Source organism: Planococcus citri, chromosome 1 (genome assembly GCF_950023065.1).
Source record: "Planococcus citri chromosome 1, ihPlaCitr1.1, whole genome shotgun sequence".
NCBI lineage: Eukaryota > Metazoa > Arthropoda > Insecta > Hemiptera > Pseudococcidae > Planococcus > Planococcus citri.
In genome coordinates this window covers 7,393,567-7,409,701 of record NC_088677.1, presented here as the reverse complement: position 1 = coordinate 7,409,701, position 16,135 = coordinate 7,393,567, and the positions used below count along the sequence as shown (strand labels likewise).

General features: G+C 32.2%; 1 protein-coding gene across 2 annotated transcripts in view; it reads left to right on the top strand.

Moving 5' to 3' along the window:
- The window catches only part of LOC135846476 (cytoplasmic polyadenylation element-binding protein 2-like), a 273,109-nt gene that overhangs the window by 239,588 nt on the left and 17,386 nt on the right, over positions 1–16,135 (top strand). Inside the window, exon 8 of one of the 2 annotated variants that reach the window (XM_065365588.1) lies at positions 72–12,299. The exons of the other annotated variant lie outside the window; for it this stretch is intronic. Within the exon in view, the coding sequence (XP_065221660.1) occupies positions 72–188 (117 nt within the window). The 3' untranslated portion in view covers positions 189–12,299. Of the gene's footprint in view, positions 1–71; positions 12,300–16,135 lie in introns of those variants that run through there. 2 annotated transcript variants of the gene reach the window in all.

The window sequence follows — 16,135 nt, the reverse complement described above, 5'->3', positions numbered from 1 at the left end:
ACGTTGCCAAATCAAGCCTTAGCTAGAAAAAAATGTTCAACCGGGTGATTAATCGAGCGTTATTTTTACAGTATTATTGCGAACATTGTTGGGGAGTCATTCATTCGAGATCTGGACGCGAATTTCATAAACCATTGGTGAAGGAAGGAGCGGAACGTCCACGCCCCCTGCAGTTTCGTTGGTGTTAACAACAATAAAAATTTAGCGGTGGCAATTTTATAGGAAAAATTTTAGCCAAAACTTTTATCTACGTTAGCCTAAATTTACTAGTTTAGTTAATGAAAAAAGAAACCCTCTTCTTACTACTTTTTTTTTCATTCGTTTTTTTCTTTTTCTTTTTCTTTCTCTTCAATTTCTTCTAGTACTTTACTATTTACAATATTTTATCAAATATTCTTTATATTGACGTATGAATATTTTTTTTTGTTCGCTGCGAATAATAATTGTGTCGAAACTTGAAGTTTCTCTCGTATCGTGAGACGTCGTCTTTTGATTCGATGTTGATCTCGTCGTGTGAGTCGTGAGCATGGCTCGATAAGTTTTCGTGTGACCGGTGATAGGTAAAATTAGTTAAATTTTCAAATGTGGGTATTGATTGATCTTCGATGGACGGGGTATTAAAAAAAAAAGTGAGTCGACTCGACGAAGATGACGTTATCTCTCGTTTTATATTGATTTTTTTTCTAGCATATGTTGTTTCTTGTTACAATCGCATAGCGTTATTAGTTTTTTTCGTATTTATCACCATTTTATTACTACTTTTTTAAAATAACTTTTTTATTTCGTTTTTGAGTTTTTTTTTTTTTTTAGAAAAAATATTAAATGATGAACCCTGTAGGGTGGTTTTTTTTACACATTGTTGATTTTGTTGTTTTTTTATTACGTTTTTTCTTTTTTTTTTTCATTTTTACCTATTTCTTATTTAACGCCAAGTAGTAAAATTCGTATCAGAAATGATACCTACGATTGCGGCTTTTTCGTTTATTTTTTTTTTTTTCGTTTTTGAGAAATGAAAACCTCTTTATATCGTACGAACGACGCGGTTATATTATAAAGTATAGTTTTGTTGTAATTTCTTTTATTTTTTTTCTAGAAACCTTTTTAGAATTGTAGGAAGCGTGTTTGTTTTTATTAATTATTTTTTATCGATTATTTTTTATTAAATTTTTTTAATATGTTTGTTTTGATCACATTGTTAATTTATTTAAAAGTTTTTAAATTTTAGAGAAGATTTTCATTGGCTCTTTTTTAGCTGGTAATTTTTTTATTTCTTTATTTACGTTTCCTTTTTATTTGACTTTTTTCCTCTTTTTTAAAATCTTTTTTTTTTCTTCTTTTGTTTCTCGTCGAACGTTTGTTTATATTTATAATTTTCTGTTACTTCGTTTCTTCGATTCTTCTGCGAAGAATTGGAAACGAGCGTTTGTTTTTTTTTCTTTTTTTTCTTTCCCCTCGTAACATCACACGTCGAATTTACAGGCAGGAGGTTTTTTTGGGCCTTTTTTTTTTAGATGAAAAAAAAACCTGCGCAGTTTGATTCTATTTGTTTTTCTTTTTTATATTTATACGTCATTTTTTTTGTGGGATTTTTACACGATCATAAGGTGGTTGGTTTTTATTTTCTTTTCCTCTATCTCTCTCTATCTCTCTATCTCTCTCTTGTGTTTGTTTAAGTGTGTGTGTATTTTTTTTTATATTAGAAAAAATTATATGTGTTCATGGGCAAGAGTTACATGTTTAGGAAAAAAATTCGAATGTGAATTAATTCTGCGCTCTCGAGAAAAAAAAAGTAAAATACGACTGATGAAATTTCCCGTTGAAATGGTGAAAAATTGTTGTTTGTTTTTTTTTATTATTTTTTTGTACTTGTATTTTGGAGATGGCATCACTGATTCGTCGCCTTGTAGCATTTATACATACGCAGCATTCGTATAGTGTTATGATATTTTGTAAGATGTAGGTGTATAATTTTTATATAATGAAATTTTAATTTTGAAAGACACGTTTTTGTCGAACTAGTCACATGTCAGTGTTACCAGCTCTTACGAAAAATAAGATGTATTTTGTACGTACTCGAGATTATACTAAATAATTGTTGTAACGACGAACGCCGCGAACGATTCCGCCCTTTTAATACGGGAAATGAATATTCGAGGGGATGGTTTTTTTTTTTCGAGAGACAGATTTTTTTCAGCCGGTTTAATATCGCGATTTTTTGGACGGGCTATTGCGCATATCTTTTTTAATTTTTTTTTTTTTTTGGTACGGTGCACTTATACATAGATGATAAACCTCCTGGTTGTTGCTGTATACTGGAAATTTTTTTTAATAAGTTACCTTTTGTAGATTCAGTCACTATACAGTTTTTCCTAACTTTTTTTTAATTAAAAAAAAAATCGTTGTTACGCTTCTATTCTCGGTTTTAGCGTTTGTTTTTTTTCTTTTTTTTTGTTTTTCGTGAAATCAGTGTTTTTGTTACTTTCTTTTGTAATGTTGTTTTTATTTTATTTAATTTTTTTTTTTTTGTAAAATTATCTAGTAATCCTTTGAAATTTTTTTATAGTTTTTATATAATTTTTTTTTGCACGGCGCAGTACATTTTTTTCCATATTCGTTTTTATATATTGTCTTTTTTTTTTTTTTTTTTTTTTTTTGATTATTGTATACCTTTGTTTTGTTGGCGATTTTTTTCGGCTATGAATTTTTCTATTTCGCTTTTAAATTTATATATAATATCTTTATATGGGTTTAATCGTGGTTATGTTCTGTTTTTCATTTTTTTTGTTCGTCGATGAAAAAAAAATAACATCATGGTAATGCTACACATTCGTAAATTTTTGTTTTGTGGTAATATTTTTTTTTCCTTTTCGTAACGATTTCTGTACTTTTTTTGGATTTTATATAATTTTTATAGCGACACTACACAGTTCGTATTTTTTTAAAAAATTTATTTTTATTTACGCGTTTATTCGTTTTGTGTGATAACAGCTGTGTTTCCTTATTTTTTTTATTTAGTAATTTATACGTTTGTTATTTATTTAACTTTGTTTTTTCTCCCTTTTTTTTTGTTTGTGTCCCCCTCTTTTTTTCTTTTTTCTTTTCTGTTTTTTTTTCTTTTTTTTTTGTCAAGTGGAAATTTTTGTATGGCGTTTTGTTATAATAATGCTTTTTTGGACAGGGTGTCGTAGCGAGGAGGTGACGTTTTTTTTTGAATTTTGGTTTTGAATTTGGTGACTCGGTGGCGAGTTTTGGAAAATGAATTTTTGGAAGTAATGATGGAAAAAATGGCAAATGTGATCGATATTTTGAAACTTATATTTTTCAATTATATTTATTTTTTAAAAAGGGAAAAGGTAATTTCCCAGGATTACAGGAGTGAAAATTTGCTCGAGTTGTTGAATTTTGATTTTTGAAAACAAAAAAATTCAAGATGAGCTCTAAATTAACTCGCTTTTCAGATTCGTTCATCTGATTTTCAAAATGAAAATTATGGAAATCTCAAAGCTTTTTTGGATGTTTCTCCCGCTACCAGGTGTCTTGAAAATCCCACAATTAGGGGTATTTCTTATTTTAGTACTTTGAAAAGACAAGTTTTCCATCTTAATGTGGTAGTTCTCCACTGCATGGTTGAATATCCATTAAACTATGACCTCACACGCTCCCAGAGTCCGCTCTCCCCTCCACCAAACAATTACCATTTGATTTGACTTCTTCCAGGCCTTTAGTTCTCACTGGGGCACTACCTGGGATGTAGGATAGGTCACTGTGGCTTTTGGAGGGTCCAAATCGAAAAAATGAGCTCATATTTGTATTCAGTGCCCTCGAAAATGTAGTATTCGATATGTCGCATCACTTGGTTGATATTTTTGGATTTTGACCTTAAGTGAGGGGGCATATGCCCCTGTGTAGGGTCATGAACTGGAAATATTGACGAAGTCGTGTGAGATATCGATTATTAGGTTTTTGAGGGTGCTGAATCCAAATATGAGCTCATTTTTTCAATCCAACCACTTGAAGCCCACAGTTCTGGTTATAGACTCTCAGTAAGGGCAATGAGGGGCACAGTAAGGGTCAAATTGAAAAAAAATATAAAGCCATATTCTCATTCAGCACACTGAAAAACATGATATTTCATGATCGCGAATTTAATCAAATCCTCGTGGTTTTACTCCATTTAAAGTATCATAGGGGGCTTGGAAGGGGTCATATCTAAAAAATGAGGTCATATTCGTATTCAGCACCTTCGAAAATGTAGTAATCAATATATCGCATGTCTTTATCCATATTTTCATGTTTTGACCCTCAGAAAGGGGGCATCTGCCCCTTCATGGGACACTTGGAGGGATCTTATCTCAAAAATGAGGTCATATTCACGTTCAACTGCTCCAAAAATGTAATATCTGATATATCACTCTACCCTGGCAAAACCTTTAGTTTTTGACCCCATGAGGGGGCATATGCCTCCTTTGTTGGGGTCAAATGCCCCCTTTGTTGGGGTCCAAATCTAAAAAATTTCTAGTATCATGCGACATATCAAAATATATGTTTTTGATGACGCTGAATTCGATAATGAACTTATTTTTTCGATTAGACTCATTCCAAGCCCGCAGCTCTCACAGAGGATCACTTTCACTCTCATAAAACTTGATTTTTTTTCTCCATCAGTGGTGCCTGAACTATTTTTGTTGCAAATCATGACTAAATAACAAAAATTTCTTCTTTTCCTGCTCCCTCCCTCCATCTCTCAACTTGTCTTACCCCCTTGAAAAATATTTCGCTAACCAACCCACCATATGAAAGGATCCGCTACGACACTTGAAAAAATAACGACTCGAACACTTTGATGATTTTTTTTCTACAAAACCCGTAGTGTGGCTTTTCAAAACAGTCTACCGAATAATTTTTTATTGGTATTTGCATTTTTATACGAAAAATAAAAAAAAACTTGTTGTGAAAACTTTTAAAATGTGAGAAAAATTTTGGCGAGTTAAAATTTATTATTTATTATAATAACACTGCCAAATATACGACTATTCTATCAAACACTACGAGACTCCCACACGGTGTGGAACTGAAACTATAAATCGACCCTATCGCCCTTTACCTCCCCCCCCCCACCTCGTTCGTGTAAACTTTTGAAAAGTTACAGTTACCAGAATTTTTAATGAACGGAATTGGATATCCCGGAGAGATTGAGTAACAGTTTTGCCACTACATTAATTCGTATACAGTATCAACCACGTTATGTATTTTTTTTTACCTCTTTTTATTATTCTTTTTTTTTTTAGTAAATTTGGCTTTTTTTTTCGTAAAGGCTTGTTCTTTTTTTACATGTTTGTTGAATTTTTTCAATAGAAGATTGCTATAGCAGACACTTTTTTGCAAATACCTATAATATTTCGACGTATTTTATATTATCCTGGTTAATAACCCTATTTTTTTTTTGTTTGGATGATTTTTTTTATTTAAAAATACAAGAAATAAAACAATAAACTTACCAGTTTTTTTTTCTTTTGTAAAATAAGTGCAATATATGTTAATGTAGATGTGATAAAATATGAATATGGTATTGGACTACTGCGAATTTTATTTCGTAACGTTGTAATTTAACCTATTTTCTAATTTTTTTTCTTGTGGTTTCGTTTTTTTTCTAGCAATTTTTAGCTTGTTCTTTTTTTTTACATTAAAAAATTTCTAAATACATGTTAGTTTACTTAAACGTTACTCCGAGGAGAGTTTTGTTTTTTAAAAAACTTAAATTATATAATGTAGTAGCGTTACTTTTTTTCAAAAAAAGTTTGCTTCGGTAGTTTTTTTATTTTGATTTTTTTCCAAGGTTAATTGTTTCGTTTTTTGTTTTGTTTTTTTTAGGACAGTCGAGTCCGTAATTTTTTTTTCTTCTTTCGGTTTCCCAACTTTTTTTATATGATAAATTCTAACGGTATTAGTTAAGATTGGTGAATGATTTCTTTTAAGTAGCTTTCTGTTTGTTGTTTTTCGAATTTTTTTATATAGATGTGATGGTTGGGAATTTTAGAAACAGAGTAGGAAGCAACGCTGGTAAATTTTTAATTCAATAGCTTCGTTCGTTGAGGGGTCTGAAATTTATTCGAGAGATGGAGGACTTATGTCCGCTTTGATGTTTGTGTTGATTAATATAGGAGGTGATCTCGTATTGTTTTGTGGAGTGACGTGCAATCGAAGGATTGGTGATTGGGTTTTGTAGTCGTGTGTTGGGTTTTTTTGGGAGGGGTTACGAGGGTGAAATTGAAACTATTCGAGTTCGAGTTCAAAAATTGAAAAAAAAAAATCAGAAAATGGTACTCATGGTCAATTCTTTTGTAAGTTGTGTTTATAATCGATGGGAAGGCTTGTATTTTTGGAGTAGTGTATTTGTTTACATCGTTCTTTAATGTATTCCCCTCTGCCCCCCGCTGATATATCCACAATCTGGGCTGTATTTTGGGTTTGATATCTCCAATTTTTTTTAGCTCTCCCCTTTCATCTCCTATTGGAAAAGGTACGTAGAAGTTACCGTTGACGTAACTTTCGGGGTTGATAAAAAACACATCTCTTCTCAATTTTCAAAATTGAGCGAGATTTTGTCAATTTCTTGAGCATTGATTCAGATGAATGAGGGCAATTTGGGTTTAAGAGGGGTCAGATCAAAAAAATAAGGTCATATTCGTATTCAGCGCCTTCGAAAATGTAGTAATCGATATGTCGCATGGTTTTGTTGATTTTTTCAGTTTTTGACCCTGTTAGGGGTGCACACCCCCTCATTTGGGGTCAAAACCTGAAAATATCGCCTGAATCATGTGACATATCGATTGTTATATTTTTGAAGGTGCAGAATTCGACTATGACCTTATTTTTTCGATTCGACACCTTCAAAGCTCCTAATTCTCATAATTTGGAGCAGAGGGAGGCAAAGTAGGGGTCAAATCGAAAAAAATAAGGTCATATTCGTATTCAGCGCCTTCGAAAATGTAGTAATCGATATGTCGCAGGTTGTGTTGATATTTTCGGTTTTTGACCCTATTAGGGGGTGCACACCCCCTCTGTTAGGGTCAAAACCTGAAAATATTGTCTGAATCATGTGACATATCGATTGTTATGTTTTTGAAGGTGCTGAATTCGAATATGACCTTATTTTTTCGATTGGACACTTTTTGAAGCTCTTAGTTCTCATGACTAGAAGCAGAGGGAGGCAAAGTAGAGGTCAAATCAAAAAAATAATGTCATATTCTCGTTCAACGTGTTGAAAAACGTACTATCAAATATTTTAACCAAATTTAAATAAAAATTTTATGGATTTGATTTTGTTGGGAGGGTCACATCCGTCAATGGAGGTTTGGGAGGGGTGAATTTGTAAAACCAAGGTCATATTCGTATTAAGCACCTTTGAAAATGTAGTATTCGATATGTCGCACGATTTCCTTGATATTTTTTGATTTTGACCCTATTAAGTGGTGCACACCCCTTTTGTAGGGTCAAAACTTGGAAATATCGTCAAAATCATGTGACATATCGATTGTTATGTTTTTGAGGGTGCTGAATTCGAATATGACCTTATTTTTCCGATTCGACCACTTCCAAGCGGCTAGCTTCGATAAACGATCGTTCTGAGGGGCTCTAAAGGGGTAAGTCGAAAAACCACGTGCATATTCGTGTTCCAGTCCTTCATAAAAACATCATTTGATATGTAAGCATGTTTTCCTTATTTTTTTTCAAATTTGCCTCCAAATTAGGAAGAAAGAATGTCCACTTTCATCGAGTGCCTCGATTTTGAAAATGAAGAAGACCTTCAGCCTTTCGTAACCCTTACCACGATTTCGCTCGTGCTTCTAAATTTTGCAATGACACCGAATTTTCACCTCGTATGTAGATGAAACATGAAACAGTCCCCCTCTTATTATTATTTGAACACACAAACGAGTCACTTAATTGACGAAATTATCTAGCAAATAGACGCGTTGCGAGTTAAATCGTTGTATTCTCGTTAGGAAAATATCGAATAAGTACATATTGTATAAAAAGCAACCACTTAGGATAAATTATACGCTGCAAAAAGGAGTATAAAAAATGTATCGAAGAATGGGTGAAATTCGTAGTATATGCGAGAAGGAGAAAAGCCAGCTGTAGTTCGTATTACGTAGCACTCGATTGATACATACAACAGTGTTAATGGTACATACGATTCGACGAATACGATATAATTTTCTAGTCAACCTATAGGTCAGTACGTTCCTATGAATTAGAAAGTAAAAAATAGTCTACGGTTTGTGCTTCAGCAGCTGAAAAAAAAAGAATGATAAGTTATTAAAATTTGATTCGAGTTCATTATGTATGTCGTGAAACTAGAGAATCTAGGTCTGATAGATAAGCTCAGGAGCACAAATTTGTATCACATCATCTCGTACTACTATATCGAATACACGATTCAATTTTTTGATTTTCTTTTTTTTATATATAATATTTTAATAAAAATGTGTCAGAAATTGATTTTTCTTATTTTTTTTTTTTTTTGAAAAAAAAAGTGTACGTTAACCAGCATGAATAGAGTAGTATTAATTTTATATTTCGATATTTTACTTTTAATGTATTTTTTTAAATATTATATATTCAAGTTTACATCTCTCTTGTCGTTTTTCTATTTGACGCTCCCCTTTTTTCTACCTCTTACCGCATGTACTTTTAATTTTAGACGAATATTTTGTACTTTATTCCCCAATTTTTTTTATAAAGCTGGTTTTTTAAATTCTTGCAATGACGTATTTTTTTTCTGTTTCTTTTTGGCTGAGTGTATTTTGTTTTTTTTTTCTTTTCTTTTCTTTTCTTTTTCCTCGTATTTTACGGTAGAAATTAATGTTGACTAGTAATAAATCTTCCACGTTTCATTTTGTATGATTTCAAAACTTCGAGTTTGTTTATTGATTTATTGGTCGTGGTAATAATTTTAACGTTTGATGATTTTTTTCGTTGCTTAATTATGGGCATTTACCTACGTTTTAAAATGATGAACTAAACGAGTAAAATTTCCAAAGACTGGATGATGAGGTAAGTTGGGCCATTTCGTGTCAAATCAGTCACATTTTGGGTTTAAGTCACTCCAGGGTTGCGAATTTTTTTTTGTTTTTGTTTTTGGTAGGGTACTTTAAATTGGGGAAAAAGGAAAGTCGTATTCATTCCACCCTTCCCCTCGAGAGCATATGTGGTGTTTTTTTTCGATAGTTGAAATTTCCATCACAATGATCCACTTTTGAGTTGAATTGTTCGAGACGTCTGCAACTTGAAGAAAATCTGTTTGAAAGCATTATTATCGGTATTGAGTTTTTTTTTTTTTTTTTTTTTTTTTTGAAATTCAATTTTCAAAAACATGGGCCAAATTTTTGAAGAGTTTTTTTTACTATAATTATAATTCTGAACTTGGGGCAATGGAAAGAGGTAAGGAGCACCAAAATTTTGGTCAAAATGTTCTATTCGACCCCCCCCCCCCAACACACCACACCACAATAGCTCCTGAATTTTTTGAAAATTGAAAAAATCATGTGGCATATTTTCCAACAATCTTTGTCTAAAATTTTATTTGTTTCAAGCTGAGCTTTTTTTGACATCACAATTTTAAAAATTTTGTTAGATTGGAAAGCACAAAGCTACATTTTAAAAATTTGAAAACATTCCAAAAAGCATAAATTTTTTAATGTTATTTACAACCAACTATCACATTTTTCATAAAAGGATTCACAATACAATGGGGAGAGGGAGTGAGGCCCCAAAATTTTCATCAAAATGTAAATAAATGTTAAATATTGTGTGAATTATCGTTTCATATGTTTTTGAGAGAGCTGAGTACGAATATCAACTCATTTTTTCGATTTGGCCCCTCTGACGTCACTGATTGGACTCAACGATTTGCAAATCTCAATTTTCAAAAGCTTGAAATCTGGAAAAAATTTTATGATGCCATATTTGTTTTATGATACGAGTATTTACAACTACATATTTGCAAAATCATGAGGGTCGAGTAGCAGGGGGGAAGGGAGTGGGGGTTGTTGGTCTGAAAGTTTTTGAACAAAAATTTACAAATTGTATAAAATATATTGCATGAAATTGATTTTTTTACCTGTTTTCAGACAATTTTTGTGGTCAATAAAGGGCCTGGAAGGGCCAGATCAAAAAAACATGCTGATATTCGTATTTAGGGCCTTCAAAAATGTAGTAATCGATATGTCGCATGGTTTTGTTGATATTTTCAGTTTTTGACCCTATTAGGGGGTGCACACCCCCTCTGTTAGGGTCAAAACCGGAAAATATTGTCTGAGTCATGTGACATATCGATTGTTATGTTTTTGAAGGTGCTGAATTCGAATATAACCTTATTTTTTCGATTGGACACTTTTTGAAGCTCATAGTTCTTATGGCTAGAAGCAGAGGGAGGCAATATAGAGGTCAAATCAAAAAAATAATGTCAAACATGTTGAAAACATACTATCAAGTATATCGTCCAAATTTGATCAAAAATTTCCGGGTTTTGATTTCGTTAGAAGGGTCACATCTGTGAATGGAGGTTTGGGAGGGGTAAATTTGAAAAAATAAGGTCATATTCGTATTCAGCGCCTTCGAAAATGTAGTAATCGATATGTCGCAAGGTTTTGTTGATATTTTCAGTTTTTGACCCTATTAGGGGGTGCACACCCCCTCTGTCAGGGTCAAAACCTGAAAATATTGTCTGAATCATGCGACATATCGATTGTCATGTTTTTGAAGGTGCTGAATTCGAATATGACCTTATTTTTTCGATTGGACACTTCTCGAAGCTCATAGTTCTCATGACTAGAAGCAGAGGGAGGCAAAGTAGAGGTCAAATCAACAAAGTAATGTCATATTCTCGTTCAACGTGTTGAAAAACGGTCTATCAAATATTTCGCCCAAATTTGAATCTGTTTTCAGGCACTTTTGGTAGTCAATGAGAAGGCTGGGAGGGCCAGATCAAAAAAACATGCTGATATTCGTATTCAGGGCCTTCAAAAACCTAATAAAATCATATGTCGCACGATTTTTTTCATTCTTTAGAACATTTTCGGGGTCAAAGGGGAGATGGAGGGGGGGGGTCCAATTTAAAAAAATGATCTAATATTCGTTCTCAGGACTTCTGAGAACTCAACAAACCATTTGTCACACAATTTTTCAAATTTTTAGATAATTTTTGTTTGTGAATTTGGGACGGGGAGGGGGTTGGAAGGGTCGAACCAAAAAAATGAGTCGATATTCGTATTCAGTGATCTCGAAAACATATAAAACGATATGTCACTCGATATGTGACTTTTTTTTTACATTTTGACCAAAATTTCGGAGCTTTACCCCCCCCCCTCTCCATAATTTTGCAAATCTCATCACAAAAAGTTAATTTTGTACATATTATCAAAATTAACGTTCCTGAATTTTTAAAATTTTAAAAAAAATTTAGGTCCAAATTTTGACTTAATTTTGAAAGTTGAGCTTTCAAAAAAGCTCAACTTTGGACTTTTGAAATTTTTGGAAATATTTTTGAAATTACTCTCAATTACTTTGAAAACCCTGAGCAATTTGACTCCAAAGTCGGGTATTATGACGATAAATTTCAATGGCTGAAAATAATCACCCTTCCCTCCCTCCCCCTCTCCCTCCTCTCCCCACACAACCTGTCTCAATTGCGAACCAATCAAAGCGATCATTTATCTTTCCCAATTTGAGAACCCTTCCAAGTAAATTTGAGCAAAATCTCGAAGCACCTGAATAATTCAAAACCAAGTAATTTAATTAGAAATGACCCCCCTCCTCCCTCCCAAAAAAATTCAACTCCCCAGAGAGAGGCTTAAATCCTAAAAATTTTGAATAATGTGATTTGGGTATCGAAGTACCTTATTGATTTTTGAAGGAGCTGATTTTAATTCTGAAATCGGTGCATAACTGCATATGGCTCTAAAATGAAAATTATGCCCCTCAGAGGGGGCATATGGTTCAAAATTCCAAAATTTAAATATCCTGTACGAGTATGTATCTGATTGATTCCAATTCTGTGATCTGTTTGATCCTGAAACCAAAACCGAGTTTCCAAAAGGGGTGGTGGTGGGGGGGGGGGTGTAATTCAACTTTCAATGATGCAATATCAGATTTTCATGGGCACTGATTCCAATTTTGAAATCTGTTTAACCCCAAAATCAAAATGATTGCATTTTTTGGAAATTTTGAGCCAAAAGTTGGACATTATTATACAAAGAATTTTAATTGATTAAAAAAAAAAAAAAAAAAAAAAACGTTCACCATTTTTCTTAAAGAGAGTTCGGGTCCAATGATGATGATTTTTCTGTTTTCGTAATCTGATGAATTTATATTAAAAAAAAAAAAATTAAAAAAATGTTGAGCAAAATTGAAGGACCTAAATCAAACTTGAGTTAATTTGACATCGAATGACCCAATCATCGAAATGAAAACTAATTCTCATCCAAAATCTGAGAAAAATTGAACGAGGTTATAGGCACATTGAATAATATCGAATTACAGTCAACATTAATTTCTCTAATAATGATGAGAATTGTCACGATATCGGTGCTTTTGTGTATACTTAGTTAATTAGATCGATCAAAATACAAAATGATCGAGACTGCATAATTGAAATTTATACCTCTAAAAAAATAAATAACGCACGAATCCGAGCAGTTTTCAACTTTAATCGAACTCGTTCCCCTAGTCATAAAAATATTAGTCAATAATTAATACCAAATTTCGGTTGATTTTTGCAATTTTTCGATATTCCATTACCATATTACCGTCCTCCAGCTTAAGAATCGCTAACGTTGTAGCTAAGAAAAGACTTACATATCAAAAAAAAAAAAAGTTTTTATATTACGACGATCGTAATTCGTAACATTTGATTATTACTTACTACGATAGGTATCTTGTTGAAAATCAAATTTCGGTTTTTTCTACGAGTATGTTTTTCATTTTTATATAATCTGTCTTTGAATTTGCTATACAAAATACTATACTAAAAAAACCCTGTCGATGTGCTTCGTTTTTCCAAAGAGTGTTCTGTTATTTTGGATACAATATTTTTTATACTTACACACGAATTCCTTAGCCTATTTTATTACTTACCTATAGTAATATATTTTTTTTTGAAAAAAACAATTTTCTTACGATAATAATTAGAAATATAAGGTAAGCTTTTTTTTTCAATAGCTGGGTTTTGACTTTTGTTTGGCCTTATACTATCTTGGTATGATCTAATCCGTATACCATAATATGTTATACACTTATATACTGTCGAGACTGAGTTTTGATTTTGATACGTACTCTTACCTATCTATAGATATGTATGATTCTACTACAAAAAAGCAACCTTTTACCAAAGAGAGAAACACAATTTTTTTTATAATAACTTTTGGAGGACTTTTAGAACCTGTTTAGATTTTTTTTTTTTTGAAAATATATGATCTTATATAATATTACCTACCTATACCTTTACGTACGGATTATTTATGTATTTTTACTACGAATACATCTCGAATATACGAGTGAAATTTTCATATTCATGCCGTAATTTGCGCTAGTTTTTTAAATACATACCTACGATGAGTAATTTTTATCTAATTTAATCGTGTTAGGAAAATATGTTTGTACGTTGTAATTTGTTTCTGTTTTTTGATTTCGTTTTTCAATCACTCCTATATACATTTTTTTTTATCAATTTTATAATTTTTTTCTAATATTTTTTTTTCTATTTGTACGAGAGTAAGTATTTAAATTTTTAGTGTGAATAAGAAAAAATTATTAAAAACGAGATGGTAGGCTGTTACCATTACATCATCTCGATTTATATTGCTTTGTATTAGCGATTTTATTTGTTGGATTTTTGTTTTATAAACGTAATCATATAATATACATCTTAAATTCATTTACAATTTGTTTTTTTTTCTTCGTCTTTAGGGGGAGGCATTCGGGGTATTTGATTCGTTCAATTGATACGTAGGTCTAGGCAACTTTTACAGCATTTATTTATTATTCGAATCTCCCACCGATCCTCTGAGACAACCTTTTTCTTAAAGGGACCATTCTATAGAGCGGGAAAATAACGTAAAAAAGCGAGGGCGAAAAGGAAAAAATTGGCACATCAATTTTTTCTTCGGGAATGTGTTCAGATGGGCCCCCTGAACTACCAAAAAAAACCGACCCTCCTACCCCTGGAGCTAATTTTTTTTAGGGGGCTAAAACCGGTTCCGATTCACGTTTTTTGCGTTTTACTCCGTAAATATTAGGTTTACGATAAAAACTACCATGACAAAAAATGTTCCCCTTCAAATTCTCGATAATTTGATACTACTCTCGATACCCATCCCTCAAGGGGGTGCCTAAAAAAAGGGGTGGAAAGAGTAGGTGTTTCAAAAATATGTAAGTCCAGTAAATTAATCAAAATTACCACTTAATATTATTCGTTTTCGCTCAATTTTTTTTTACAAAGTCTACACACCCAACTACTAATCAAACCACCATTGATTGGTCTTCAACCCTCCCCGGGGGTTGGTGGGGGGTGCTTGATTTTTCAAGTAACACACAACTGAATCATGTATTCGAAAAAGGAATCTGGATGTGCGATATATCGAAGAGTATGTTTTCGAGGTCGCTGAATACGAATATGAACTTATTTTCTGGGTCTGACCCCTCAAAGCCCCTCTGTGCCTCAAAAAGGGGGTGAAAATTTTGAAAAATCGCGAAAAGTCGAGTGACATATCGAATGGTATGTTTTCGAGGTCGCTGAGTACGAATATGAACTTATTTTGTGGGTCCAATCCCTCAAAGCTCTCCTGTGCTCCAAAAAAAAGGTCAAAATTTTGAAAAATCGCGCTAAGTCGAGTGATATATCGAATGATATGTTTTCAAAGTCACTGAGTACGAATATGGTATTATTTTTTGCCCCCAACTTCGCAAAGCTCCTAACTGCCCCAAAAAAGTCCAAAATTTTGAAAATTTTTGAAAAGTTGAGTGACATATCGAATTGTACATATGTTTTTAAAGTCGCTGAGTACGAATATGAACTGTTTTTCTGCTAACGATTCCTCAAAACCCCCTTAAGCTCCCCTAAATAGGATAAAATTTTGAAAATTTGCCAGAAATCGTGTAATATTATGTCAAATATTATATTTTCAAGATCGTTGAAAACAAGACCATGGACTCATTTTCAATATATATCACTCATTTCACTCTTTACACTTCCCACCAATTAGTGATGTTAAAATGCGCGCGTTTGCGCGCAAATTCCACAAATGGGCGTTATTTGCTTCTATTTGTGATTTTCAACATGAAAAGTTGTCCAAAAAACGAAAAAACATGAAAAATAGGGTAATAAAAGCACGACAATTTCTCATATATTCTTTTAAAGAAAGGGGAGATGTTCAATATTATTACAATCGATTTTTTTCACTACCTACCTACTTCAAAAAACATTTTGATTTTTTTTTTCAATTCAAAATTTTAAAATGTTTTAACTTTCCTCCCTAATTTATCATTACTAGAGTAAAAATTTTTAGAAATTGAAATTTGCAAAATGAGAGAAGAATAAGTGGGAAATTGAAAAATTTTTGATTCAAAATATGAAAATACGAGCCATTTTTTCAAAACTACTTCAATATTTTTCAGAAAGGAGAGGCCCTAAATTTTTGTTTTATGATTAAAAAATACTTAGTAAAAAAGACAAAGCAAGACAATTTCTCGAATTTTATTTGAATGGAAGGGGAGGGAGGGGTTCAATGTTATTTTTTCACTACTTCAAAAAGCATTTCGATTTTTTTTTCAAATCAAAATTTTCAGATGCTTTGATGTATCCCCCCCCCCCTCCTCCTGAAATTCATCATCACTTGGTAGAAAATTTTTAGACATTCATATTTTCAACAAAAAAGAAGAAGAAGAAGAAGAAGACGACGAAGAAGAAATAATAAATGAAAATAGCAAAAAATTTTAGTTATAATCTGAAAAGACAAGCCATTTTCTCACAAAAATACTTCAATTTTTTTCAGAAGGAAATCTCAAAAGTTTTGTTTCATGATTTAAACATAGAACAAGTGAGTAGACTACAAATTCAATACGAGTATATCAC